Consider the following 27,434-nt stretch of genomic DNA (forward strand, 5'->3'; position numbering starts at 1 on the left):
GGCACAGTGGACAGGTTGCGCTTTGCTCCATCCACCGCTGGATGCACGCCGTGTGGAATTGGTGAGCGCAGGTCACAGTGGTCGTGTCTTCTCCATCTTCAATACCTGCAAAACAGATGATACAGATTACCTGCTCCTCGCCACGCGGCTCCATGGCCGGTGGCGGTGCTGGGAGATGTTCAGCAGGCCTGTCGCGGTGTCTTGGCGAACGGCTCCTGTTCCTGGGTGGCTCCGCCTCCTGTCTCCGCCGATGTGGGGCTCTGGATCTCGTCCGGTGGGCGATTGGTGACTCATCGCTGTCCTGACGTGAGCACCTTCGCCGGGATCTGGGACGTGAAGGCCGAGGCATCCTGTTGGTGTTGGATGCCTGTATACCTGAAAAAAGGCTAAAAAATTATAATATTAAGAATAATATTATAATAAGGGTTAGTAATAGCGATAAATATCAATAAAAATGATAAATATCGCAGTTATTCGCTGTCAGTCGCTGAAAATCGCAGTGAAATGCAGGAGCTCTCCTCTCTGAATGTCACTCCGTCAACTCGCTAAGGAGAAGTGACCTGAGAGCGCCTCAGACTGGAGTAAAGAAGAACCTGTGACCAATCACAGCGCCTCTTACTGAAGCGCCTGACCTGATGCACCTCACAACAACTATGTCATATCACACAAACCCATATCAATTTTATATCATTTTATTAATTTTATTTCAAATTTCAACAGTATTGGGTGATTTTAATGGTTATTCTTGAATTTGGCCACAAGATGGCAATCTGTCTTCTCCGGCTGTAATACCGATCCCCACCATAGGTGTCTCCTATCCCGATTAGCTGAATGCAGTGATTTGTTGGTTTCATCATCACCCGTCGGCCATCTTTAGTACTGGAAATCTCTATGGAGGATGAACGGAGACAGTTACTGAGGGGAGAGCTGAGAGGAACCGTCCCGGGGGGCAGAAATGGCGGCCGGGGGGCGCAGAGCTGTGCAGGTGAGGAGGAGAGCCGGGGGAGGAGAGGAGACCGCGGGAGTAGTGAGGAGGAAAGTCCGGGGGGAGACAGAGCTGGAGACCCCCCAATCATCCCCCCACCGTGATCTCTAATTACCCCCCCCACCCTCCTCCGTGTTCTCTAATTACACCCCCACCCCCTCCGTGTTCACTAATCACCCCCACACCCCTCCGTGTTCACTAATCACCCCCACACCCCTCCGTGTTCACTAATCACCCCCACCCCCTTCGTGTTCACTAATCACCCCCCCCACCCCCTTCGTGTTCACTAATCACCCCCCCCCCACCCCCTCCGTGTTCTCTAATCACCCCCCCCACCCCCTCCGTGTTCACTAATCACCCCCACACCCCTCCGTGTTCACTAATCACCCCCACACCCCTCCGTGTTCACTAATCACCCCCCCACCCCCTTCGTGTTCACTAATCACCCCCCCACCCCCTCCGTGTTCACTAATTACCCCCCACCCCCTCCGTGTTCACTAATCACCCCCCCACCCCCCTCCATGTTCACCCACCCCCCTCCGTGTTCACTAATCACCCCCCCACCCCCTCCGTGTTCACTAATTACCCCCACCCCCCCTCCGTGTTGTGTCACCTGCCCCCCCGGCAGCCGTGTTGTGTCACCTGCCCCCCCGCCTTGCAGCCGTGTTGTGTCACCTGCCCCCCCGCCTTGCAGCCGTGTTGTGTCACCTGCCCCCCCGCCTTGCAGCCGTGTTGTGTCACCTGCCCCCCCGCCTTGCAGCCGTGTTGTGTCACCTGCCCCCCGCCTTGCAGCCGTGTTGTGTCACCTGCCCCCCCGCCTTGCAGCCGTGTTGTGTCACCTGCCCCCCCCCCCCGCAGCCGTGTTGTGTCACCTGCCCCCCCCCCCCCCGCAGCCGTGTTGTGTCACCTGCCCCCCCCCCCCCGCAGCCGTGTTGTGTCTCCTGCTTCCCCCCCCCCCCCCCCGCAGCCGTGTTGTGTCACCTGCCCCCCCGGCAGCCGCGTTGTGTCACCTGCCCCCCCGGCAGCCGTGTTGTGTCACCTGCCCCCCCGGCAGCCGTGTTGTGTCACCTGCCCCCCCGGCAGCCGTGTTGTGTCACCTGCCCCCCCGGCAGCCGTGTTGTGTCACCTGCCCCCCCTGGCAGCCGTGTTGTGTCACCTGCCCCCCCGGCAGCCGTGTTGTGTCACCTGCCCCCCCGGCAGCCGTGTTGTGTCACCTGCCCCCCCGGCAGCCGTGTTGTGTCACCTGCCCCCCCCCCCCCTCTGCAACCATGTTGTGTCACCTGCACCCCCCTCTGCAGCCGTGTTGTGTCACCTGCCCCCCCCCCTCTGCAGCCGTCTTGTGTCACCTGCCCCCCCCCTCTGCTGCTGTGTTGTGTCACCTGCACCCCCCTCTGCTGCTGTGTTGTGTCACCTGCACCCCCCTCTGCTGCTGTGTTGTGTCACCTGCACCCCCCTCTGCAGCTGTGTTGTGTCACCTGCACCCCCCTCTGCAGCTGTGTTGTGTCACCTGCACCCCCCTCTGCAGCTGTGTTGTGTCACCTGGCCCCCCCCCTCTGCAGCTGTGTTGTCACCTGGCCCCCCCTCTGCAGCCGTGTTGTGTCACCTGGCCCCCCCCCTCTGCAGCCGTGTTGTGTCACCTGCCTCCCCCCCCCCGCAGCCGTGTTGTGTCACCTGCCCGCCCCCCCCGCAGCCGTGTTGTGTCACCTGCCCGCCCCCCCCGCAGCCGTGTTGTGTCACCTGCCCGCCCCCCCCGCAGCCGTGTTGTGTCACCTGCCCGCCCCCCCCCCCCGCAGCCGTGTTGTGTCACCTGCCCGCCCCGCCCCCCCGCAGCCGTGTTGTGTCACCTGCCTCCCCCCCCCCGCAGCCGTGTTGTGTCACCTGCCTCCCCCCCCCGCAGCCGTGTTGTGTCACCTGCCTCCCCCCCCCGCAGCCGTGTTGTGTCACCTGCCTCCCCCCCCGCAGCCGTGTTGTGTCACCTGCCTCCCCCCCCGCAGCCGTGTTGTGTCACCTGCCTCCCCCCCCCGCAGCCGTGTTGTGTCACCTGCCTCCCCCCCCCGCAGCCGTGTTGTGTCACCTGCCTCCCCCCCCCGCAGCCGTGTTGTGTCACCTGCCTCCCCCCCCCGCAGCCGTGTTGTGTCACCTGCCTCCCCCCCCCGCAGCCGTGTTGTGTCACCTGCCTCCCCCCCCCCGCAGCCGTGTTGTGTCACCTGCCTCCCCCCCCCGCAGCCGTGTTGTGTCACCTGCCTCCCCCCCCCGCAGCCGTGTTGTGTCACCTGCCTCCCCCCCCCGCAGCCGTGTTGTGTCACCTGCCTCCCCCCCCCGCAGCCGTGTTGTGTCACCTGCCTCCCCCCCCCGCAGCCGTGTTGTGTCACCTGCCTCCCCCCGCAGCCGTGTTGTGTCACCTGCCTCCCCCCGCAGCCGTGTTGTGTCACCTGCCTCCCCCCGCAGCCGTGTTGTGTCACCTGCCTCCCCCCGCAGCCGTGTTGTGTCACCTGCCTCCCCCCGCAGCCGTGTTGTGTCACCTGCCTCCCCCGCGGCCGTGTTGTGTCACCTGCCTCCCCCGCGGCCGTGTTGTGTCACCTGCCTCCCCCGCGGCCGTGTTGTGTCACCTGCCTCCCCCGCAGCCGTGTTGTGTCACCTGCCTCCCCCGCAGCCGTGTTGTGTCACCTGCCCCCCCTGCAGCCGTGTTGTCATCTGCCTCCCCGTCTTTGTGTACCATGCAGTCTTACCCCCCCACCGCCTTTTCCTGCCACAGACATGTAATGTTGGGATGGATAAATGACATTTCCATGACTGGTAATTTCGGGGGGTTGAAGTGGTTGTAATGAAATGTGATCAGAGGATTTCCCTCTCTAGTGCCCAAGACTTCTTTTGTAACTCTAAACGGGTAACTTGTAAACATTTGTAAAGTGTTGCCGATGGAGATGTTTAAGTACCGAAGTTTGACATGTTGGGTATTAGGGCTGAATCAACTAATTGATGAATCGACAACTAATCGATTATGAAATTAATCCATTACTATTTTCATAATCGATTAATCGGCCAGTAACATAATGGGGTTAACAAAAAAAAAATGAGCCCTTTATAGTACAAAAAGAGCAAATAATCGCTACTGTAAATATTACTGTCACCGTTCTACAGTAAAAAAAAAAAAGTGAACCTCTTAAAGTAGTCATCATCTGCTTTTTTTTTTTTTTTTTTACTATAAAGGGCTAATTTTAGTCTTTTTAACCCCATTATGTTAGTAAATGTCTTAGACCTGGTTCACATCTATATTTTTATTGGTGCTTTTTGCAGAAACGCACTACGGTTCATTTCCATGGTTTCCTATGGGACACGCTCATTTCTGCTTTTTTTCAGCCGCTGTGTATTTGGAATCGGTCAGGGACTTTTAAACGCAAAACAATCTTTCTTTGGTTCAATATACTTTAATGGAGAAACTGCAGAAAAGCATATAATGCGTTTTTTGAAGCAATTTGTGTTTTTTAACCACTTTCAGACCGGACCATTTTGCTGGTAAATGACCAGAGGTCTTTTTACACTTTGGCACTGCGCTGCTTTAACTGGTAATTGCGCGGTCATGCAATGTTGTACCCAAACAAAATTTGCGTCCTTTTCTTCCCACAAATAGAGCTTTCTTTTGATGGTATTTGATTGCCTCTGCGATTTTTATTTTTTGCGATATAAACGTAAAAAGACCGCAAATTTTGAAAAAAAATGATATTTTCTACTTTTTGTTATTAGAAAAATCCAATAAACTCAATTTTAGTCATACATTTAGGCCAAAATGTATTCAGCCACATGTCTTTGGTAAAAAAAAAGTCAATAATTGTATATTTATTGGTTTGCGCAAAAGTTGTCACATCTACAAACTAAGGTACGTTTTCTGCAATTTACGCAGCTTTTAGTTTACGACTGCCTATCTCATTTCTTGAGGTGCTAAAATGGCAGGGCAGTACAAAACCCCCCCAAATGACCCCATTTTGGAAAGTAGACCCCCTAAGGAAATTGATAAGAGGCATGTTGAGCCCATTGAATATTTTATTTTTTTGCCTCAAGCGATTGAATAATGACAAAAAAAAAATTTTTTTTTTTTTTTTTACACAAAGTTGTCACTAAATGATATATTGCTCACACATGCTATGGGCGTATGTGAAATGACACCCCAAAATAAATTCTGCTGCTTCTCCTGAGTACGGGGATACCACATATGTGGGACTTTTTGGGAGCCTAGCCGCGTACGGGGCCCCGAAAACCAAGCACCGCCTTCAGGCTTTCTAAGGGCGTACATTTTTGAGTTCACTTCTCACTACCTATTACAGTTTTGAAGGCCATAAAATGCCAAGATGGCACAAAACCCCCACAAATGACCCCATTTTAGAAAGTAGACACCCCAAGCTATTTGCTGAGAGGCATGTTGAGTTCATGGAATATTTTATATTTTGCCACAAGTTGCGGGAAAATTACAAACTTTTTTTTTTTTTTTTTTTTTTTCACAAAGTTGTCACTAAATGATATATTGCTCACACATGCCATGGGCATATGTGAAATGACACCCCAAAATAAATTCTGCTGCTTCTCCTGAGTACGGGGATACCACATATGTGGGACTTTTTGGGAGCCTAGCCGCGTACGGGGCCCCGAAAACCAAGCACCGCCTTCAGGCTTTCTAAGGGCGTAAATTTTTGAGTTCACTTCTCACTACCTATTACAGTTTTGAAGGCCATAAAATGCCAAGATGGCACAAAACCCCCACAAATGACCCCATTTTAGAAAGTAGACACCCCAAGCTATTTGCTGAGAGGCATGTTGAGTCCATGGAATATTTTATATTTTGCCACAAGTTGCGGGAAAATTACAAACTTTTTTTTTTTTTTTTTTTTTTCACAAAGTTGTCACTAAATGATATATTGCTCACGCATGCCATGGGCATATGTGAAATGACACCCCAAAATAAATTCTGCTGCTTCTCCTGAGTACGGGGATACCACATATGTGGGACTTTTTGGGAGCCTAGCCGCGTACGGGGCCCCGAAAACCAAGCACCGCCTTCAGGCTTTCTAAGGGCGTTACAGTTTTGAAGGCCATAAAATGCCAAGATGGCACAAACCCCCCCCAAATGACCCCATTTTGGAAAGTAGACACCCCTAAATTTAGGGGTACACTAGTGAGACTAGGTAATAAATGGCGGGTGCCCTGAAACTATAAAAAAATAACTAACCAACCAGCGTCACCTGTAACAGTTATATGGTGATCACTGGTGAAAGGGTTAACTAGGGGGCAATCAGGGGGCTTTATGCGGTAGTATATGGGGGTCCCTGGCGCTATAAAAAGCTGCGGCGAACCTAAATACCTACCTGCCTAACTAGCGTCACCTGTGACACTAATACAGCGATCAGAAAAACGATCGCTTATTAGGCTGGGTTCACACTGGAGCGATGCGGGAACGCCACGAATGCGCGGCGGGTTCCCGCATCGCATGCCTCCCGGCGGCAGTTCACACTGCCCTATGCGAACTGCTGGGAGTGTCAGTGAAATGTTACTGACACCCCCAGATCAGTTCGCATATCGCAGTGCGATCTGCAAACTCGGATCGCATGGTGTGAACACCCATGCGATCCGATTCTGCTGCGGGCCAAAAAAAGGGTCCCGTGCGAATTTGCGGCGGGTGCGGCGGGTGTGGCGGGTGCGGCGAATGGCTGAACTCGAATCGCACAGAGATCGGATGTGATTTGCACTGCAGTGCGGTGCGAATCACATCCGTTCTCAAACCGCTGCAATGTGAACCCAGCCTTAGTGACACTGGCGACGGGGGGTGATCACGGGGTTAAACCTTTATTGGGGGGGTTAGGGGGGTACCTTAGAACTAAAGGGGGCTAACCCTAACTGCCCTAACAGTTATTAGTCACAAATGACACCCGCCGGGTGATCAGGGGGTTAAACCTTTATTAGGTAATAAATGGCGGGTGCCCTGAAACTATAAAAAAATAACTAACCAACCAGCGTCACCTGTAACAGTTATATGGTGATCACTGGTGAAAGGGTTAACTAGGGGGCAATCAGAGGGCTTTATGCGGTAGTATATGGGGGTCCCTGGCGCTATAAAAAGCTGCGGCGAACCTAAATACCTACCTGCCTAACTAGCGTCACCTGTGACACTAATACGGCGATCAGAAAAATGATCGCTTATTAGGCTGGGTTCACACTGGAGCGATGCGGAAACGCCGCGAATCCGCGGCGGGTTCCCGCATCGCATGCCTCCCGGCGGCAGTTCACACTGCCCTATGCGAACTGCTGGGAGTGTCAGTGAAATGTTACTGACACCCCCAGATCAGTTCGCATATCGCAGTGCGATCTGCAAACTCGGATCGCATGGTGTGAACACCCATGCGATCCGATTCTGCTGCGGGCCAAAAAAAGGGTCCCGTGCGAATTTGCGGCGGGTGCGGCGGGTGTGGCGGGTGCGGCGAATGGCTGAACTCGAATCGCACAGAGATCGGATGTGATTTGCACTGCAGTGCGGTGCGAATCACATTCGTTCTCATAAACCGCTGCAATGTGAACCCAGCCTTAGTGACACTGGCGACGGGGGGTGATCACGGGGTTAAACCTTTATTGGGGGGGTTAGGGGGGTACATTAGAACTAAAGGGGGCTAACTCTAACTGCCCTAACAGTTATTACAGTCACAAATGACACCAATGCAAAAAAAAAAAAAAAAAAAAAATGACATTGGTGTCACTGTGACTGGGGGGCAGGGGTAATTGGGGGGGTGATCGGGGGGTAAAGGGGGGGTGTGAGTGTGCCTGGCATGTTCTACTGTGTGTGTAGAGTGTTGGTGCAACTTACTGATCCGCTCTCCTCCGTGTCGGAACGAAAAATACCGACACGGAGGAGAGAATACATCACTTCCTCTCCTGTGTTTACATTACAGGAGAGGAAGTGATGTCACCGGGGATTTCTATTCGTCGGGAGCGATCGCGAGGGGGTGGCCATGAATGAATGGCCGTCCCCTCGTCCGGGATCGCTCCCGAACGAATACCGACCGCCGCAGGCACCGGGCGGGGGCCCGATCGGGCCCCCGACCCGCGGGAGGCAAGGGACGTACATGTATGTCCTTATGCCTGCCCGTGCCATTGTACCGACGTACATCGGCGTGCGGCGGTCGGCAACTGGTTAATCTGCCCCAAAAAAATGCAAATTGCAGTAAAATCACGTGCGCAGAAATCAAAAACGCACAGCAAAAATCCCTTCAGGAACAGATTAAAAGCAAACTGCGTAGGTGTGTACCGAGCCTTATGCTGCCACATGGATCAGACACCAGGCCAGTCACCCTGAACGGGGCGAGAGCAGCACTGACTGGTGTTTATTATAGGAAGCTCCTGAACAGGGAAAAGTGCAGACGTTGTTATATGCTGGATTACTGCACAGATCTGGAAGAAATGCACAAAGGACACAACATTCAAATAACTATAAACACACCTCTTCTATTTACACACAATTGCAGCTTTTGATGTATTGTATTTGAACATGGTGTACATTGGCTTTGCTCTAATACTTTATCTTTGTTCCCTTATTTTCTTTTTTTAGATGAAAGCTGGACTGGGGACAACATTATTTACCAGCATGCTGGCGTTTTATGTTCTGGACTTTATTCTTGGGGGATACCCGTGTTTTCTCTACACACCTTCCCAGACCGGACATCACACAATGTATCAACAGTAGCATCTCCATAAATAAAAATGTTTGTATCAACCTTTTCTGACTGGAATTATGTGATTTATTTTTATTTTTTTGCATTGTCCGAGTTTTAAAATGTTCTTCAGACAAATGTGTCTATCAGTTTCCCCGTGAGGTCATTGTTGGCTAAACATCAGGAGCTGGAGACTTGTTACATCATTGAGATATGAGGCTCATGATGTCACTTGTATCTGGAAATCCCCACTGAAGTCCTATTCAGACAGTTATGAGGTTCAGCTTACAAAGCTTTAAAGTGGAGCGCCACCCTAAAGTGGATCTTCCGCTCATTGGAACCCCCCCCCCCCCCCGGCACCACAATTGGCACCTTTCGGGGGGGGGGGGGGGTGCAGATACCTGTATAGTACAGGTATTTGCACCCACTTCTGGCATAGATATCCACAGAATCTGCGGATATTTAGGCCACTTCCTGCGGGTCCCCTGCTGTCTGCTGGGAAACGCACGGATCCCAGAGACAGCGGGGATCATCCTTATTACGCAGCGCGTCTCACGCATGCGCAGTAGGGACCCGGGAAGTGAAGCTGCAAGGCTCCACTTCCTGATTGCCATACCCAAATTGGCGGCGGCACAGACATTGCGGGCGCGCTGGGCGGGTAAGTGTCCTTATTTTAAAAGTCAGCAGCTGCAGTATTTGTAGCTGCTGACTTAAAAAAAAAAAAAAAAAACTGCGGAACTCCCACTTTAATATCAGTATAAGGAACTTAATTTAAAAAAAAAAAGTGGTTGGAAAATGGGCCAAAATAAAGTTTCTTATCCTTGTGTAAAGCTTCATGAATTTGGCCTGTTGCACTAAACTCACATTTTCATGGTCTTCCTTCCGCTATCCTTGTAATGGTTGAGCAGGTTGTCTGAATGTGGCTGTGGGTACCAGAGTTTGACCATCCTGCCCAGTGCCCTCTGTAATGTAACAGACCTGTGTGTGTGTGTTTTTTTTTTTTTCCCTATAAATTAAGTATCTTATTAACTTAGAGAGAACACTAGACTCAAATTATTTCATACTTGGATGCGAAGGGGACTCTAAAGCCTAGTTCACACAGGCTGAATGTTGGGGGGATACTACCCATGTGTACTGCAGCCGGTCCGATGGAAGCCGGCTTCTGTCAAAGGGGCATGACCGAAAAAGGTGTGCTGACCGGAGTGTTCTGGCAGGCAGGGGTAGGGGGGCGTCCCCCCTGTCTGAACACAGTAGCACAGCAGGGAAGATCACTGTACTAACATCAGATAGTACAGCGGCTCCTCCTGAGCTGTCAGGTTTTTTTTTGCTTTTTTTTGTTAAACCCACTGGGCTTAAGCCTGGTACACACTGATTTGATTTTGGGTTAAACAAAAAAAAAACACTCAGCTCCGGTCAGAGCTGCTGTACTAACTATGCAAAGTTAGTATAGCTATCTCCCCCACTGAGCTGTTGTGTTCTGACAGGGGGGTGCCCCTCCCCCCGTCAGAACACTCCAATCGGCGATCGGCACCATTGGCGCAAAGCCGCTGATGGAGAATCGGTTGGCTCCTTGTTTTCCAGCATTCCCATCTGACAGAGGCTGACCAAATGGCCGGCTTCTGTTGGACAGGGTGGCATACACACAGGCTGAGTGTCTGTGTGTGTTTGTTTTTTTTTTTTTTTAACTGGCTAATGTCTTCTGACCTTCGGCCTGTGTGTAAGGGGCTTAAAAAATTAAACTAAACTCTGAATTTTTTTTTTTTTCTTTTACTAGTTGTCGCCGGGCCATAGCTGAAAAATCATTGCAGCACAGTCGGATAACTCTGGGAGGGCGTGCTATAGCATCCTTTCAGAATCTTGCTCCCGCCCAGCCCTGGGAATATCCGGGTCCAGAGGACCCGGCAGATCACAGTAAATGGCAGTTGACAGCGGCCCTTTACCGCGTGATCGCTTCCTCAAATGATGGAGTGATCAGTTGTAAACAAGCCGGTGCATGCCCGGCTTAGCTTTTCCCCTCTCTATACCGATCGATACAGTGAGAGGGGAGAGATCGGGTGCAGCAGCGCTGTGGGCTGGATCTGTAGTGCCCATTTCTACCTCATTCATCCTTCTATACTCAGGCATCCCCGTCCGCGGCTCAGCCCGCCCATCTACGGCTGATTTATGCCTCATTCATGCAAGTTATAATCCGTACATCATCCATGCCACTACTGTGCCCATCAGTGCCTCACAAAAGTGTAATAGGCAGTCAAATTAGATTTGAAATGTATGCCCCTAGAGCACCTGATGGTACTCCCTGCATGTTGGGCCTCTGTATGTGGCCATGCTGTTTAAGTCTCACATGTGGTATCGCCATACTCAGGAGGAGTAGCAGAATGCGTTTTGGGGTCTAATTTGTAGTATGCATATGCTGTGTGTGAGAAATAACCTGTTAATTTTGACAATTTTGTGAAAAAGAAAAAAAAAACTTCATTTTGCAAAGAATTGTGAGGGAAAAAATGACAACTTCAAAAAACTCACTATGCCTCTTACTAAATACTTTGGTATGTCTACTTTCCAAAAAGGGGTCATTTGGGGGTTATTTTTTTTTTTCCCCGTTTTTTTTTTTTTTTTTTTTTTTATTGTCTCAAGAAATGAGATGGGCTGTCAGTACATCAGGTGTGATCAATTATCTGTCATTGGCACCATAGCCTGTGGACTCTATAACTTTCACAAAGACCAAATAATATACACTGATTTGGGTTATTTTAACCAAATATATGTAGCAGTATACATTTTGGCCAACATTTATGAAGAGAAATTACTAATTTGCTAAATTTTATAACAGAAACTAAGAAAAAGGACCAACAATTCTGTACATTTTTTTAAAAAAATTTCATTTATAGTGCAAAAAATAAAAAACCCAGCGGTGATTAAATACCGCCAAAAGAAATCTCTATTTGTGTGAAATAAAGGACAAAAATGTCATATAGGTACAGTGTTGCACGACTGAGCAATTGTCATTCAAAATGTGAGAGCGCTGAAACTTGGTCTGGTTCGGAAAGGGGTTTAAGTGCCCAGTGGGTATGTGGTTAATACATATAACAGATAAAAAGAAATACTGATAATATTAGCAGAGCTGTAATTCCAGCAATAAAATGCTTTGAAAAAATGCTATATATACATTATATATTAGGTGGCTTTTACTGCATCCAGTAATCCTCCTCATATAATCATCTGAGAGGATTATCTTCAGTGTTAAACTGTACGGGACCTGTTATTTCTAATGGAGGTCTTGGTCTTTGGTACAGGGAATTAAGCTAAATCTAAAGGAACACAGACAACAAAGCAACACCTGATGGAGGGCTTCACCATTCCCTATTCTATTTAAAACTAGCAAAAAAAGTTAGCTTTAAAATAGAATATAAATGTAGCACCGTCTACCATAGGTAGGTGCTAGAGTGAGGATTTTGTAAGGGAAACGGTCAGTGCAGGTAAATTTGGACAGGCCTATGCTTCAGGCTAGGCCTGCTTGTTTTGATCTGGGGGGTAGGGAGTGGTTAGTGCAGCAATGGGTGTGACCAACCGTGCTTTAGTTCTGAGGAGCCTCCCCTGTGTCCAGGGAGAATGTTCTGGAAGAGGGGCAGGGCATAGGACTGGAGTGGCAGGGAGCTCTGACCAATCCCCAACTGGAATTCGCAGGGGTCAGGCCTCCCATGTAAGCTGGGGTAACAGCCCACTGGTGGAGGAGTTGTCAGCCAGGAGACGTGGAGAATGGAGTTCTAGGCAGCAGCAGGCGCCCCATCTCCATCTGAGGGGGGGTGCAAGGCCTAGCGGAGGAGTCCGGGAGAGCTGGGAGGGAGCTTCATCCTTAACATGGTCATCGATGAAGGAGCTTCATCCTTAACACGGTCATCGATGAAGGAGCTTCATCCTGAACACGGTCATCGATGAAGGAGCTTCATCCTGAACACGGTCATCGATGAAGGAGCTTCATCCTGAACACGGTCATCGATGAAGGAGCTTCATCCTTAACACGGTCATCGATGAAGGAGCTTCATCCTTACAAGATCATGTTCTGGAACAGAGGGGCTGGAGAACTGCCGGAATGTATGTCCAGTTAAAGGTCTCCATCATGCACTTGGGGCAGGAGAAGGTCAGTGAGTGGACCGCAGTGGAGTTCCAGCTGAGGCATGCCAGGGGAGCTGGGTGAGAGGCCAGAGGAGAGACTGTGGGGAGAGTATCAAATCGCTGCGGCCTGAGGGTGCAGGATTTTCAGGCCAGACTAGCTGGGAGCAGTAGTCCACCAATCAGCACATGCTACTGAATTACTAGGCCACTGGGGAGAAGTATTGCAGACCTCTGGCCTAGTAACAGTGCAACCAATTTTAGCCAGCAACTGAGAGTGTTCAAAGTGGTCTCTTTTGTCAAAAGAGGATGATGTGACAGGAAGAGTAATGATCTACAGTGGAAGTTTGTGCAGGAGGGTGGAAGTCCTGGGAGCAACAGTCTGCAGGCGATACACAGAGGAGGAGAAATAGTCTGCATGGTATTATGCAGGGGAAGTGCCTGTAGATATTATGTGTAAATCAGTACTTCATGGCTCAACCTTTCTAATTCTTAAATATGATGGCAAAGCAATTGTTCTATGGGCATCCCATATTTCCTTTCCCCCCCAACCAAGTTATATTCTCCAATAAACAAAAACAACGCAAATGACTGTTCATTGTCTCAGAAGGCAAAGATGGAGGTCTGGCAGCAGGATGACATGGTGGATGTTAGTTACTAGTAGCAACCAAGCACTACATAAATGACAGGAAGTTTTATGGAAGACGGGTGGAGGGATGGTGTTCCTGGGTCTCCACACTGCCGCTGCTTGGAGTGGAGTTCAATGTATATTGACAAGCTTGTCTTATATTAGGGAAGGTCCAGAAGAGACAAGAAGGTCAGGTTTAACTCCGCTAGCCGTCTTGCTGCATATAAAGCGTCGATGCGTGGCGCAGTCCAAGGCCATTATTTTGCTATTCAGAAAGGCACAGTTCAGTCCGATGTCATCGCGGTACTCTTCCACCCTGTAGACATATTATCATCATCAACATACAGAGATGCGCCAGGGATTAGGATTACAGTGCAACAACTGATTATAAAGCTTCAACATTTATGGCCATTGTCTACCGAGGAGGGGGGAGGGGGGGGGGGGTGCTATACCAAGGTTACCAGATAATGAAAATGAGATCTGGGGACAGCCTACTGGCTGCATCCACTTTTAGACGCACCCAAAACCACACCCACAAAACCATCCATCCTTTTTAAAAACACCCTGAAATAATTGGTCACAGACTTTTGGACCATGAGGCAGACATTGCAGGTATAAAACACAAAATGCCCTGAGTACCATGACTAGAGACATGGTGAAGTGTGCTTAGCAAGCGCCAGGACACCTGCCAGTATATTAGTAAGTGAACCTATGTCTGTGCAGTGGTCAGGAGAGTGTAAGTCACAAAGCATAAGGGTTGGGAGTATGTAACGCACAGACTGCAGGGGTATGTAACGCACAGATCGCAGGGGTATGTAACGCACAAACCGCAGGGGTATGTAACGCACAGACCGCAGGGGTATGTAACGCACAGACCGCAGGGGTATGTAACGCACAGACCGCAGGGGTATGTAACGCACAGACCGCAGGGGTATGTAACGCACACACCGCAGGGGTATGTAACGCACAGACCGCAGGGGTTTAGGAATATGTAACATGGACTGCAGAGGTCAGGAGTATGTGATGCACAAAGCACAGTGATATGTCAAGCGCGGGACTGGTCTCAGGATATACAAAGTTGCCAACAGTCCCAAATCACTCGGGACACCCATAGATGGACTTAGCAGCTGTCACGAAATGTCCTTGTCCTGGGCTGAGTCCCGCAAATTACCATTTGTCATGGACAGGTGCGGGGCTGGTTGCACGTAGAACAAACACACACAATGCTGGGGACACAGATCAGATCTCTCCCCTGGCCCTATTTCCTCCCCCAGCAGCAGTTAAGCGGCTCAGTTGGCTCCAATTTTCAGGACTCTCAATCACCTATACGAGGAGGTCAGGAGGCGCTTGCCTCTCAGTAATTGGGTGGGACTCGGGGAGGGGGCATGGTCAGGCTCGGAGGGCTGAAGATGAACATGCCAGCCTGCCTTGAGCCTTGAACTGCAACACATGTGAGGCTGGAGTGGACCCGAGCAGAGGTACTGTATGTTCAGTGCTGCAATTTGGGCTCTCTCTGCATCTCTGTGGGAAGACCATAATGCCCGGGCACCAGGGCTGGACTTACCATTGGGCTTGACTGGGCTCAAGCCCATGGGCCCCACCCAATTGGGGGGCCCCGCCGAGATACATAGCCGAGTGTACTCGGCTCAGCTTCACTCACAGTCACGCCCAGTCCCGCCCTATGATGGACATAACACAGGGACTGGGCGCGACTGTAGCTGAGCCAAAAACACTCGGTTACTCTCGGCTCCGCTCGGGACTGCGAGAGGACCCGAGAGCCGCCGAGATACACAGGACTCTGTATCTCGGTGCTGCCATTTTTAAACTTCAAGACTGCAATGACAAGGCTGCAAATTACACTGGGGCAAGGCTGCAGATGGGCACTGATAAGGCTGCATTGATGGGCATTTAAATGTACGTTTTTTGCTTAAACTTCCCTCCTAAAAGTTTTTTCCCTTAAAATTCCTAAACTTGAGGTGCATGTTTTATGCCGGCGCATGTTATACGCCGATAAATACGGTAATGTATAGAAGGTAGGGCCCGAAAGTGACTCAAGCCCAGGGGCCCCGACCACCCTAAGTCCTGGCCTGCCGGGCACGCTCTCTGTAATTTGTTTTTGTGGGGGGGGGGGGGTGGGGGTGGGCGAGCAGCAGCTATTTGGAGTCTCTGTCTCATGGGGATGGCTGGAAGTCATCTCCAACACACACACACACACACACACACACACACACACACACACACACACACACACACACACACACTCTATATAGCTAAATAGAAAGAAGAAGTGGTACTGTGCAGAATCCATACATACAGAATAAGAACAGATACTGAGAATTATACCCAGCATACTAGGGTTGCCACCTTTTCTTCAAATCCAACCCGAACACTTTAGCGGCACACAGACATTTTTTTTTATAGTATAAACGATACATATATTTTGCTATTGAATCATAATCATATGACGTTAATAACAAGAGTCCCCCTTTACATCAGGGTCCACAGAGTTCCCCTTTTACATTTGAACTTGCAGAGTTCCCTTTCACTGTAAGGGAGAACTCTGGGGCCTCTAACATAAAGGATGCTCTGGGAACCCTGATCTAAGGGGGAACACTGAGAACTCTGATGTACGGAGAAGACTCTGATGTAGGGGGAACACTGTGGCCTCTGGTGTAAAGGGGAACTCTGATGTAAGGGGTGCTGTGAGAACTCTGATTTACCTTAGTGTACTCACTTAGAGGCAGGAGAGAGAAGTGGGGGGGGGGGGACTTCAGTTACAGACAGGGATGGATGGTGAGCTCACTCACCCCTTGGCAGTCAGCTCTTCTCAATCCAGATGTATTTGAGGTTGCTGGACTTCAAATTTCCAGCCCCAACTTTCCTTTTCTGAGGCACAGCGCCAGGGATTGCAGTGTGGGCAGACACAGAGGGGTGGGGGTGGGGGAAAGAGGTGCAGATCTAGCCCTCTCTCCTCTCCCTTCTGTGTGTGTGTTTGGGAGGCGGGGGGGGGGATTGTTAGTGCTGGCTTTGGGCATAGTGAAAATGTGTAACAGACGCTCTCAGCTTAGACAACTGCAGCCAGCAACCCTGCTGGGAGGCCATAGTCCAGTCTAAATAATGTGTCCGGGTTTCAGGCTGTCTGAAACCCGGACACATGATTCCAAACCCGAACTGTCCGGGTGAATCCTGGACAGGTGGCAACCCTACAGCATACAGGACAAGAGAAGTGGTACTGTGCAGAGTCCATACATACAGAATGAGAGCAGATACTGAGAATTATACCCAGCATACAGGACAAGAGAAGTGGTACTGTACAGAGTCCATACATACAGAATAAGAACAGATACTGAGAATTACACCCAGCATACAGGACAAGAGAAGTGGTACTGTACAGAGTCCATACATACAGAATAAGAACAGATACTGAGAATTACACCCAGCATACAGGACAAGAGAAGTGCTACTGTGCAGAGTCCATACATACAGGATAAGAGAAGACAAGTTGTTTCATAATATACACACAATACTTACTCCTCAGTATAATATGTGCCATCGATCCATTTCCATTTGTTTTGGTCCCTCCCAAGCCCGATCCAAAAATCGTCATGTGTATTTAGCTTTTTCAAGTCTTCCTGTGAATAAATACATCATAGAAATCATTCTAACTATATTTCAGTCGGTTATTCGTTTATTTGTCTAGAGTTCCATTTTAACCCCTTTGTGACCACAATACCCTGCCCCAAGTCAACATGAAAAATGCACTTGCTGTGAGAATGGAGAACCAGGAATGCAGTTTCCTAGTTCTTAATGTCAAGATAACTGACAACTACCAGTGCTGCTAAACCTAGTCTGGGTATCTAATCTATAAAAGGGTTAAAAAAAAAAAAAAAACAACAAGTGGCACACAAAGCACCCATTTAAAATCCTGGGGGTGGATTGTGTCCCCCCCAAAAAAAAGCCACACAAGAACCTTCAAGTCTGGTAATGGATTTTAAGGGGGGGACCTAAAAAAAAAAAAAAAAAAAAAAAAAATGAGGCCCCCCCAAAATCCATACCAGACTCTTAACTGAGCCTGGATTGGCAAGAAAGGAGGGACGAGTGTCACTCTCCCTCCCTGAACCATACCAGGCCACATGGGAGGGTCCCCCATGCAAAGCACCTTATCCTTATGATGAAGGGCCTCTTCCCCACAACTCTGGCCCAGTGGTTGTGGGGGTCTGAGTGGGGGCTTATTAGAACCTGGAAGCCCCCTGTAAAAATAAGGCGTCCCGAGATACCACCCCCCCCCTTCATGAATAAGTAACGAATAAGCAATCCCGCTCATCCACAAAAAAAGTAAACGTTTTTTGACAAGCCCCGGTATATGCCCTGCCCACCATCCTACTCCAACTCCATATCCATCCCTAATTCCAAGGAATTAATTCTCATTACCGTTGATACTCCAGAGACTAGAGTAGGACCACACTCATTAACAGAAGGAATGGATGGTGAATACTATTTACACACCTTTGTGTTGTTTCTTATTATCACTAGTGAGCCGCCATAATTATTGCATAACCTCTGACTGTCTGTCCAGTTCTTCTTGCCATCTGATAAGTAGTAGCAGCTGCCATTCATCAGGATCCAGTCTGCAGAACACCATGCAGGACACAATGGCTCTAGAGGGAAGATTACAGATAATGGAATATCAGTGACTGCTCTAGGCTCTCACATTGGTATTGAAATATTGTATCTGTCATTGTATTAACAGTTATTGTCACTTTTTCCTAGAGGAAATCTTACTGTTAAAGGATATCTATGAGCAAACATACACTATATTTCCAAAAGTATTGGGACACCCAACAAATCATTGATTCAGATGTTCCAATCACCTCCATGGCCACAGGTATATAAAAGCACCTAGGCATGCAGACTGCTTCTACAGACATTTGTGAAATAATGGATCGCTCTCAGGAGCTCAGTGAATTCAAGTGCGGTACCGTGATACATTGCCACCTGGGCAATAAGGCCATCCATGAAATTTCGTGCTACCAAATATTCCACGGTCAACTGTTAGCGGTATTATAACAAATTGGAAGCAACTGGCAACAGCAGCAACTCTGCCACAAAGTGGTAGGCCGCGTACAATGACAGAGCGGGGCCAGCATATGCTGAAGCTCACAATGCGCATAATTCACCAACTATCTGCAGAGTCAGTATATACAGAACTCAGATTGTGGCCTTTAGATTAGCACAGCAACAGTGTGTAGAGAGATTCATGAAAATAGGTTTCCAAGCATAAACCTCCCAAACAGTAGTGTTCCCTTGAAAAGCCAGGGCCCATAGTCAGTAGGCAAGAGGCTAGCCTGCAGTCCTCTCCAAAAGCCTGGCCCCAAGTGAGTCTGTCACAACAACCATGTCTCCCTCTATAGATATAGTACAATACATCAGCCACCCAGAGACAGGAAGGGTATTATTCAGAGGATTACAGTTTATATGGCCACTTGATGACCAGTGACATACCGGCATGTTGCTGGACTTTGAGTGGTTATATTGGGATGATGCCTGCGCTGCAGCAAGCAACGGGAGGAGACGTCCCACCCCCTCCTACTGCCTTTGGCAGCTCTCTAGTCCCACCGGGGAACCCGAGAGTGCAAAGGTTTGAAAAAAAGCAATGGATCACGCCGATCTTGGTATGATCCAATATTTTTAAGGGCAGAGGAGAGATCTGGGGTCTAATAAACCCCAGATGTCTCAGCAATATGCAGTGACAGGTACCCTTTACTATTACAAGGGATATTTTTATTCCCTGTGATAATAAGTGACCCAAATTTTTTTAACGCGACAGTATAAAAATAATAATAAAAAAATGAAAAGTGCTCCTGTTCCCCCCGTGCTTGCTCACAAAGGCGAACACATGCATTAGTCCTGCACATGCGCAAACAGCGATCGCACCACACATGTGAGGTATTGCTGCGAACGTCAGACTAATGGCAGTAATTTTAGCACCAGACCTCATGTGAAAATCTAAAGGGGTAACCTATAAAGGCTTTTGAATCATTGCCTATGGATAATAAAACGTAAGTTGTGCGCAATTTTAAAGCATGACATGTTTGGTACCTATTTACTTGGTGTAACATCATCTTTTACATTTTACTAAACAATTGCTAAACACAAATATTGTATTTTTGTGCATTAAAAATTCAAAAAAGTATGTAAAGTAGTAAAGCTAACCATGGACCCTTTAGATTTCTGGGTATTGAATGGTTTGGTTTCTGGGTATTGAATGGTTTGGTCAAAATTGTAAAGACCAGGGGCTTAACTAAAAGGGTTGCAATCCACTCCCTATGCACCAGAGGGCCAGTGATGCTCCCCTGTACACTTGGATAGCAGGGTGGGATATAGAGGAATGAACCCCCTCCATTTTCCTCCTGCGGCCACGGAAAGCCTGCTCTTCCTACTCTCCCTCCTGTGGGTATTCAGCGGCTGCAAGAGGAAAATGGAGGGGATCGGTGTCACTATATGCCACCCCCACCGCCTCTCCCATCCAGGTCCTGCTGCCGCCCCCCCCCCCCGGGCCCCTGTTTGCTCCCCTGGCTCCCCCCCCACCCCCTCTCTCTCCCACTGGCCGCTGTCGGAGATGTTTTTAGGATGGAGAGCAGGGAAATGTAATTTACCGGCCCCTTCCTTTTCTAAATGTACAGAGTCAGTGATCCATACCGATCACTGACTCTGTCCATTCATACCTAAAGCATAGTAAACTGTGCTTTCGTTTGCAAATGAACAGGAAGATGTGTGCAGAGCTATTCCTGTCCATACATTCTGTGCTGCTGAGGCTTCAGAGATGGGATTGAGGGCTGTGTCTGTTCTCTGTCTATTTAGACCCCTAAAATCCCACCAACACTCCCCAACGGGGCTCCTAAAAAAAATTGCAATATAAACAAACTTTATACAAAAGAGAAAATTGTAAATAAAATAAAGAAAATTATAAAAAATAATAAAAAATAAAACTACTGAGACCAGTGGCTGAACTAGCTGGGTCACAAAGGACATTGTCATTCCACCAAAGCGGGGAGGGGGGGCAAGTTGGCAGGAAGGGGGCCTGCTGCAGAACATGTGAAAGGGTCCCTCAACAGGAGTAAAGGCCCTTCGGATCAGTGGGAAAGGCCCTGGGCCCAGAGGAAAAGGCCGTGATCAGGGGGGTTTTCATGGTTTCCTGCACCAGGGCACTGAAGGTTCTACTTACACCTCTGGAAAAGACTCTGATCTACAAATAACTAAGCATTGGACAGGTCCAGTATGTGAAAAATGTCTGAGAATCTGACCAATCTGAAGCAATGACTTGAGTGCTCAGGATATAGGTGTGCGAGTCTAGAGGGTACTAAGTACCATCTGGTTAAGGCCATGAATGCGGACTCAAGAGTAGTAACATTTATAGAGTAGTACAGGTAGCAACAACAGACCAGGCCTCCAGCCAGTCCTGCTCTGTCTTGATACCCTTTAAATCATTCTCCCAATTGGCCATATAACAGTGTGCAGTGAAGATAAGTGGCATATAATTGCAAATCTGTTGGTTAGGTTTGTGGCAAGGTCCTTAACATGTATGACTGACATAATCCAATGAGTTGTATGTACCTAACAAAATTCCTACTGGGGAGCTTGAGATGTAATATGAGTATTGTGAAGGTTAGAAGTAGTAAAGCTAACCATGGACCTTTACAATTTTGACCAAACCATTCAATACCCAGAAATCTAAAGACCAGGGGCGTAACTACAAGGGTTGCGGTTGCAATCCACTCCCTATGCACCAGGTGGCCAGTGTGGACCTCTTGAGATGTGTCTCTGACCATGGGGCAACATCAGGGCCGTTTTTAAGGCAGGGCAAAAGGGGCAGCTGCCCTGGGCCCTGTCATTGTTGAGGGGCCCAAAGCAGCTGCCTTATACTTGCCAACTATCCTGGTTTATATTCCCTTGTCCCTTGAGGTTTTAGTCCTGTGCTGTGTCCCAATATCTGTGTGAAGGGCTGCTACTAATGCTGCCCAGCTCTGCCCTATTGTTGTATACAGATGACTCACCTGTAGACCCTGTGTTTACATGTAAATGACTGGCATTCATATGTAAATAGTGGCGGCATTCAGATGTAAATAGGAGACCTCATACCCCCCCTCGGGGGGGGGGGGGGGTGATATGTATATATGCCCCCCTGAAGTCATATCCACAATACTCTCTAGCAACCAATCAACAAGCAGAAATCATGTGCTGTAACCTCTAGCAACTAATCAGTGAGTCGTAATGTGCGCTGTAACCTCTAGCAACCAGTCAGTGAGCGGTAATGATACAATGTAAACTCTGGCAACCAGTGGCAATAGCTAACTGATCTAATTCAGTAAACTGATTTTGAGTCTAGCTGCTATTTATTGTATGTCTCAGAGCAGGTGGAGAGCAAAACTGCATGGGGGGGGGGCAAGAAATTTTTTTTGCCCGGGGTCCAATCAATAATAAAGACGGCCCTGGGCCACATGAGAACTGAATCCTTTTCAAGGAAGGTGTAGGCGACACCTCTGGTTTTCTTAATGCCAACAGTGAAAGTGGTGTCACCCTCAGGACGGTGCTGTCTGGCAGAAGTGTATGAATCACAAAAGTTGCTGGACAGAATTAGGACTCACACAAACAAGTGCGGGTTTCCCCACGTTTGACGCACACCAGACACAAGTTAGCAAATTTCCATTGATATTGGAGGCCGTTTGACCTTCTTTGTGCTGTGTAATGTTTCTTCTGATATAGAAGGGCCTGCCTTTTATTGCTATCTGTTTTGCATTTGAGCACATACGGTGTATAACAAGAACGCCCCCCAACATGAGCCCTCATGAATCCTTTGACAATAGGACAAGCTGATGGCCTAAAATAAGTAATAACATTTCTTACCTGATTTACTCGTGCTCCAAACATATATCGCTGTCCCAACAATGACAGAGACAAGTACAAAAACAATGGAGATTGGAATCCAGTAGCACGGCACATTGTGCGTGAAACATTGCAGTGCCTGAAAACATAAAATAACTGACATTAGTAATACATTTAATGACTTGAATAAACATACGAAAACACACAGACATTACGTTGTCTGTTGAAGGTTAAAATCAGGGAGTTTTTTGCAACAATACAAGATCAGCTTGGCAGTCTAAAGTTATTTTACAAATCTTCAAAGAGAACAACAACTTTATATATTGCTATCCCCAGAGATCACCATTTAAAAGCGGAGCTCCACCCAAAAGGGGAAGCTCCACTTGTCTGCCTCCCCCCCCCCCCCCCCCCCCCACAGTGCCATATTTGGCACCTTGTGGGGGAGAGCGGGTACCTGGTTTTTGACAGGTACCCGTTCCCACTTTCTGCCACGGAAAACACAGCCTAAAGTTCAGACCTTATGGGAGTCAGTCCAGTGCAGTGCAATTCGCGCATGCGTAGTAGGAAACTGTAAAGCTGCAAGGCTTCACTGCCGGATTCCCTTAGCCAAGATGGCGGCGCTAGCACCTGAGAGGCGATTCTAGAATTGGCTAGGGTGAGGACACCTTGGAATCTCTGGACAGGTAAGTGCACTAATATTAAAAGTCACCTGCTGACTTTAACATTTTTGGTGGGGGGGCTGGAGCTCCTCTTTAATCTCCGGTTAATCCTGTGCAATAGTAAGCATAGGTTTTATTATTATTATTCAAGGTAAGAAAATTCAGCCATTGAGCAGCCATTGAGATCCTGAGCTTGCCTTGTACTCCAAAATGTGAGATAAAGACATGCCTTTACGGAGCCTCGATTGACTGTGCCAGAGTTAGGCCTCATGTCCACTGCTGTTGGTAAACGGACATTTAGGCGCAGTTGGGCATTTTTTTAAACTGCTCCTGAACTCTCCTCTATGTTATCTTATCTGTCCATGTACACAGGGTTGTCTACAGTTGTTTCTAGGCAGTTGAGTTTAGAGGCTTATTTTTGGGAACGCAAAAAAGAGGGTTCAGAAGCTGAGTTTAGAGGAATTTCAAGCACCAAATGACTCTAAACGCGGTAAGTCGCGTTTAGCCGCATTTCGTTTACAGGTGGTTTCCATTTTTGGCCATTTTGAAAAAAAAATAAAAAATTTGAAAAAAAAAAACGCTTTTAACGCATGTAAACGCGGCAAAATGGATGTATTTAAAACGTGGGTTACTATCTGTCAAGTTAAATAATTCAGGAGAGGTTGTAAAAACGTCCCATGTACATGAAGCCTTATGCCCTGTACACACGGTCGGAAATTCCAACGGAAAAGGTCCGATCGGATTATATTGTCGGAAAATTCAATCGTGTGTGGGCTCAATCTGACTTTTTCCGTCGAAAATTCTGACGGAAAAATTTTGAGAGTAGGATGTCAAATTTTCCGACAAAAAAATAAATAAATCAGATCGGACTTTTTCCTGATCGTTTGTAGAGAATTCCGATCGGACAAAGTGCCACACATGCTCAGATTAAATTACGAGACCGCAGCTAAACTCACACAATGCTTTCCTATGGCCCCATTCACATACTACATTTAGCAATGGTTTTGTTACATGGGGTTTGGTGCGGATAGAAAAAATAAATATAACTGCATCCAGGAACAATTTATTTCAGCTATCTGCACATAACTGCAGGTAAGCATAGTGTACTATTTCTCCTGCAGATAGCAACAAGGGAAGAAAAAGAAACTAGAGCTTAACCGCTTGCCGACCACCTCACGCCGATATACGTCGGCAGAAGGGCTCGTACAGGCAGAATCAGGTACATGCCCGCTGTAAGCTCCATGAGTCGGGTCACGGGTTTTGCAGACAGGTTCGCCGCGGGGATACCCGCGATTGCCTCACGGAGAAGAAAGGGGAGATGCTAATGTAAACAAGCATCTTCCCGTTCTGCCTAGTGACAGTGTCACTGATCTCTGCTCCCTGTCATCGGAACAGAGATCAGCGACGTGTCATACACAGCCACGCCCCTCCACAGTTAGAAACACTCCCCAGGGCTCACTTAACCCCTACACTGCCACCTAGTGGTTAACCCCTTCACTGCCAGTGTCATTTACACAGGAACCAGTGCATTTGTATAGCACTGATTGCTGTATAAATGGCAATGGTCCCAAAAATGTGTCAAAAATGTCTGATGTGTCCGCCATAATGTCGCAGTCATGATAAAAATCCCAGATCGCCGCCATTTAAAAAAAATATATATATATATATATATATATATATATATATATATATATATATATATATATATATATATATATATATATACATATATATTTTTTTTTAAATGGCGGCGATCTGGGATTTTTATCATGACTGCGACATTTTTTATAAAAATGCCATAAAACTATCCCCTATTTTGTAAACGCTATAACTTTTGCGCAAACCAATCAATAAATCGCTTATTGCGATTTTTTTTTTTTTTTTACTAAACATATGTAGAAGAATACATATCGGCCTAAACTGAGGAAAAAACTTTTTTTTTATATATATTTTTGGGGGATATTTATCATAGCAAAATGTAAAAAAAAAAATGCATTTTTTTTTCAAAATCGTCGCTCTTTTCTTGTTTATAGCGCAAAAAATAAAAACCACAGGGGTGATCAAATACCACCAAAAGAAAGCTCTATTTGTGGGGAAAAAAAAGGATGTCAATTATGTCTGGAAGCCACGTCGCACGACCACACAACTGTCAGTTAGAGCAACGCAGTGACGAATCGCAAAAAGTGCTCTGGTCAGGAAGGGGGTAAATTCTCCCGGGGCTGAAGTGGTTAATCACCCCGGATCGTCATGCCCTGTACAGAAGGCCATGACACCTTACAGTTCTAGGAATATGCCAAACTGGTTTTAAATGTATGAAGTTGGGCAATCCCGCTGAAGAATGCAGTGTTGTGCTCACTTTCTTCATATGGGAAAAATGTGGAAATTAAAAAAAAACAATAAAAAAAAAAGCACTTGCCCACTGTCAGCTGATTCTGAGTCACAGGAGAGCAAAAGTAAGTGGGCTTCTGTGACCCAGAAGAGAAGCATGGACGAAAAAGCTTTGTCCATAGTTTTAACCACTTAAGCCCAAGAGCACATTTTGCGATTCGGCACTGCGTCGTTTTAACTGACAATTGCACGGTTGTGCGGCCTGGCTCCCACACACAATTAAAATAAAATAAATAGTGGTCCTGCGCAAATACAAAATATGATGATAAACGTGCTAGTGCATAAATAAATATACAAAAAGGTAGTTAACCACTTAATAACCGCCCTATAGCCGAATGACGGCTTTAGGGCGGTTTCTTAACTGTGGGAGGCCGTCATATGACGTCCTCCCAGAATTCCGCTCCCGCGCGCCCCCTGGGGCGCGCACTCGAGAGCATCCGTGACCGCCGGGTCCACAGGACCCGGCGCATCACGGATCACGGTAAACGGCCGCTCGTCGCGGCCGTTTACCACGTGATCGCTCCGTCAAATGACGGAGTGATCACTTGTAAACAAAACGGCGTCATGTTATGACGCCGGTTCCTCCCTCCCCCTCTCTGTACCGATCGGAACAGCGGAGGGGGAGGAGATCGGTGTCAGCAGCGATGTGGGCTGCATCTGCAGTGCCCACATCGCTGCTCACCGAAAATTAACCCCTCAATTCCCTGCAAATACTCTGCAATACCCTGCCATTACTCTGCATTACTCTGCAATACCCTGCAATACCCTGCATTACTCTGCATTACCCTGCATTACTCTGCATTACTCTGCAATACCCTGCAATACTCTGCAATAGTCTGCATTACACTGCAATACTCTGCAATACCCTGCCATTACTCTGCATTACTCTGCATTACTCTGCAATACCCTGCAATACCCTGCAATACTCTGCAATACCCTGCAATACCCTGCAATACTCTGCAATACCCTGCAATACTCTGCAATACCCTGCAATACCCTGCAATACCCTGCAATACTCTGCATTACCCTGCAATACTCTGCAATACCCTGCAACGCTCTGCAACACCCGCCAATACCCTGCAACACTCTGCAATGCTCTGCAACACTCTGCAATGCTCTGCAACACCCACCAATACCCTGCAACACTCTGCAATGCTCTGCAACACCCGCCAATACCGTGCAACACTCTGCAATGCTCTGCAACACCCTCCAATATCCTGCAATGCTCTGCAACGCAATACTCTGCAACGCCATACTCTGAGATACCCAGCCATACTCTGATATACCCAGCCATACCCAGCCATAGTCGGTGATACCCTGCAATACCCAGCCATAGACACCCCCCCCCCCCCTCCCGCCGCCCTCCGGTGCTTCTACCGACTCGCCAATACTATCAAATCCAGAATCTTTTTTTTTTTTTTTTTTTTTTCAGGCTTCCCAGCTTAGAGGTGAGATGCGGGGTCTTATTGACCCCACATCTCACTGTAAAGAGGACCTGTCATGCCATATTCCTATTACAAGGGATGTTTACATTCCTTGTAATAGGAATAAAAGTGATCAAAAAATTTATTTTTGGGGAAAAAAATGTCAAACTAAAATAAATAAAGTAAAATGAACAATAAATTTTTTTTTTTTTTTTTAAAGCGCCCCTGTCCCCATGTGCTCGCATGCAGAAGCGAACGCATACGTAAGTCCCGCCCACATATGAAAACGGTGTTCAAACCACACATGTGAGGTATCGCTGCGTACGTTGGAGCGAGAGCAATAATTCTAGCCCTAGACCTCCTCTGTAACTCAAAACATATAACCAGTAAAAAAAAAAATTAATGCCTTCTCTCTCGCCTGAGGTCTTAGGCCGCGTACACACGGGCGGACTGTTCGCCCAACTTTGTCCGCTGAACAGTGTTTGGGCGGACAGTCCGCTCGTGTGTGGGCTTTCAGCGGACAGTTTCAGCGGACAGTTGGACGGACAAGGTTTTTCGGAATTTCCGAAAAACTGTCCGCTGAAACCTTGTTTCAGCGAACAGCCCGCTCGTGTGTAGGCTTGTTCGTCAAACAAAGTTGCGCGCATGCTCAGAAAGGATTTTCACGCC

General features: G+C 48.0%; 1 protein-coding gene and 1 long non-coding RNA gene across 2 annotated transcripts in view; one reads left to right on the top strand and one right to left on the bottom strand.

Annotated features, from left to right (window-relative positions):
- Positions 1-804: 804 nt before the first annotated feature.
- LOC143990300 (uncharacterized) lies at positions 805-8,743 on the top strand. The gene is made up of 2 exons (XR_013277264.1): positions 805-985; positions 8,574-8,743. It is a non-coding gene; the product is annotated as an uncharacterized LOC143990300 (long non-coding RNA).
- A 2,783-nt stretch (positions 8,744-11,526) lies between these two features.
- Positions 11,527-27,434, bottom strand: part of LOC143989108 (C-type lectin domain family 2 member H-like) — a 30,076-nt gene continuing 14,168 nt past the window's right edge. Inside the window, exons 3-6 of the mRNA XM_077489126.1 lie at positions 22,316-22,433; positions 17,918-18,069; positions 16,943-17,043; positions 11,527-13,727 (exon numbers count right to left, since the gene is read on the bottom strand). Of these exons, the coding sequence (XP_077345252.1) occupies positions 13,568-13,727; positions 16,943-17,043; positions 17,918-18,069; positions 22,316-22,433 (531 nt within the window). The 3' untranslated portion in view covers positions 11,527-13,567. The remainder of the gene's footprint in view (positions 13,728-16,942; positions 17,044-17,917; positions 18,070-22,315; positions 22,434-27,434) is intronic.

The sequence above is a fragment of the Lithobates pipiens genome, unplaced genomic scaffold, assembly GCF_037356315.1.
Source record: "Lithobates pipiens isolate NorthernLeopardFrog02 unplaced genomic scaffold, aLitPip1_a1.2 Scaffold_18, whole genome shotgun sequence".
In the NCBI taxonomy this organism is placed as follows: Eukaryota; Metazoa; Chordata; class Amphibia; order Anura; family Ranidae; genus Lithobates; species Lithobates pipiens.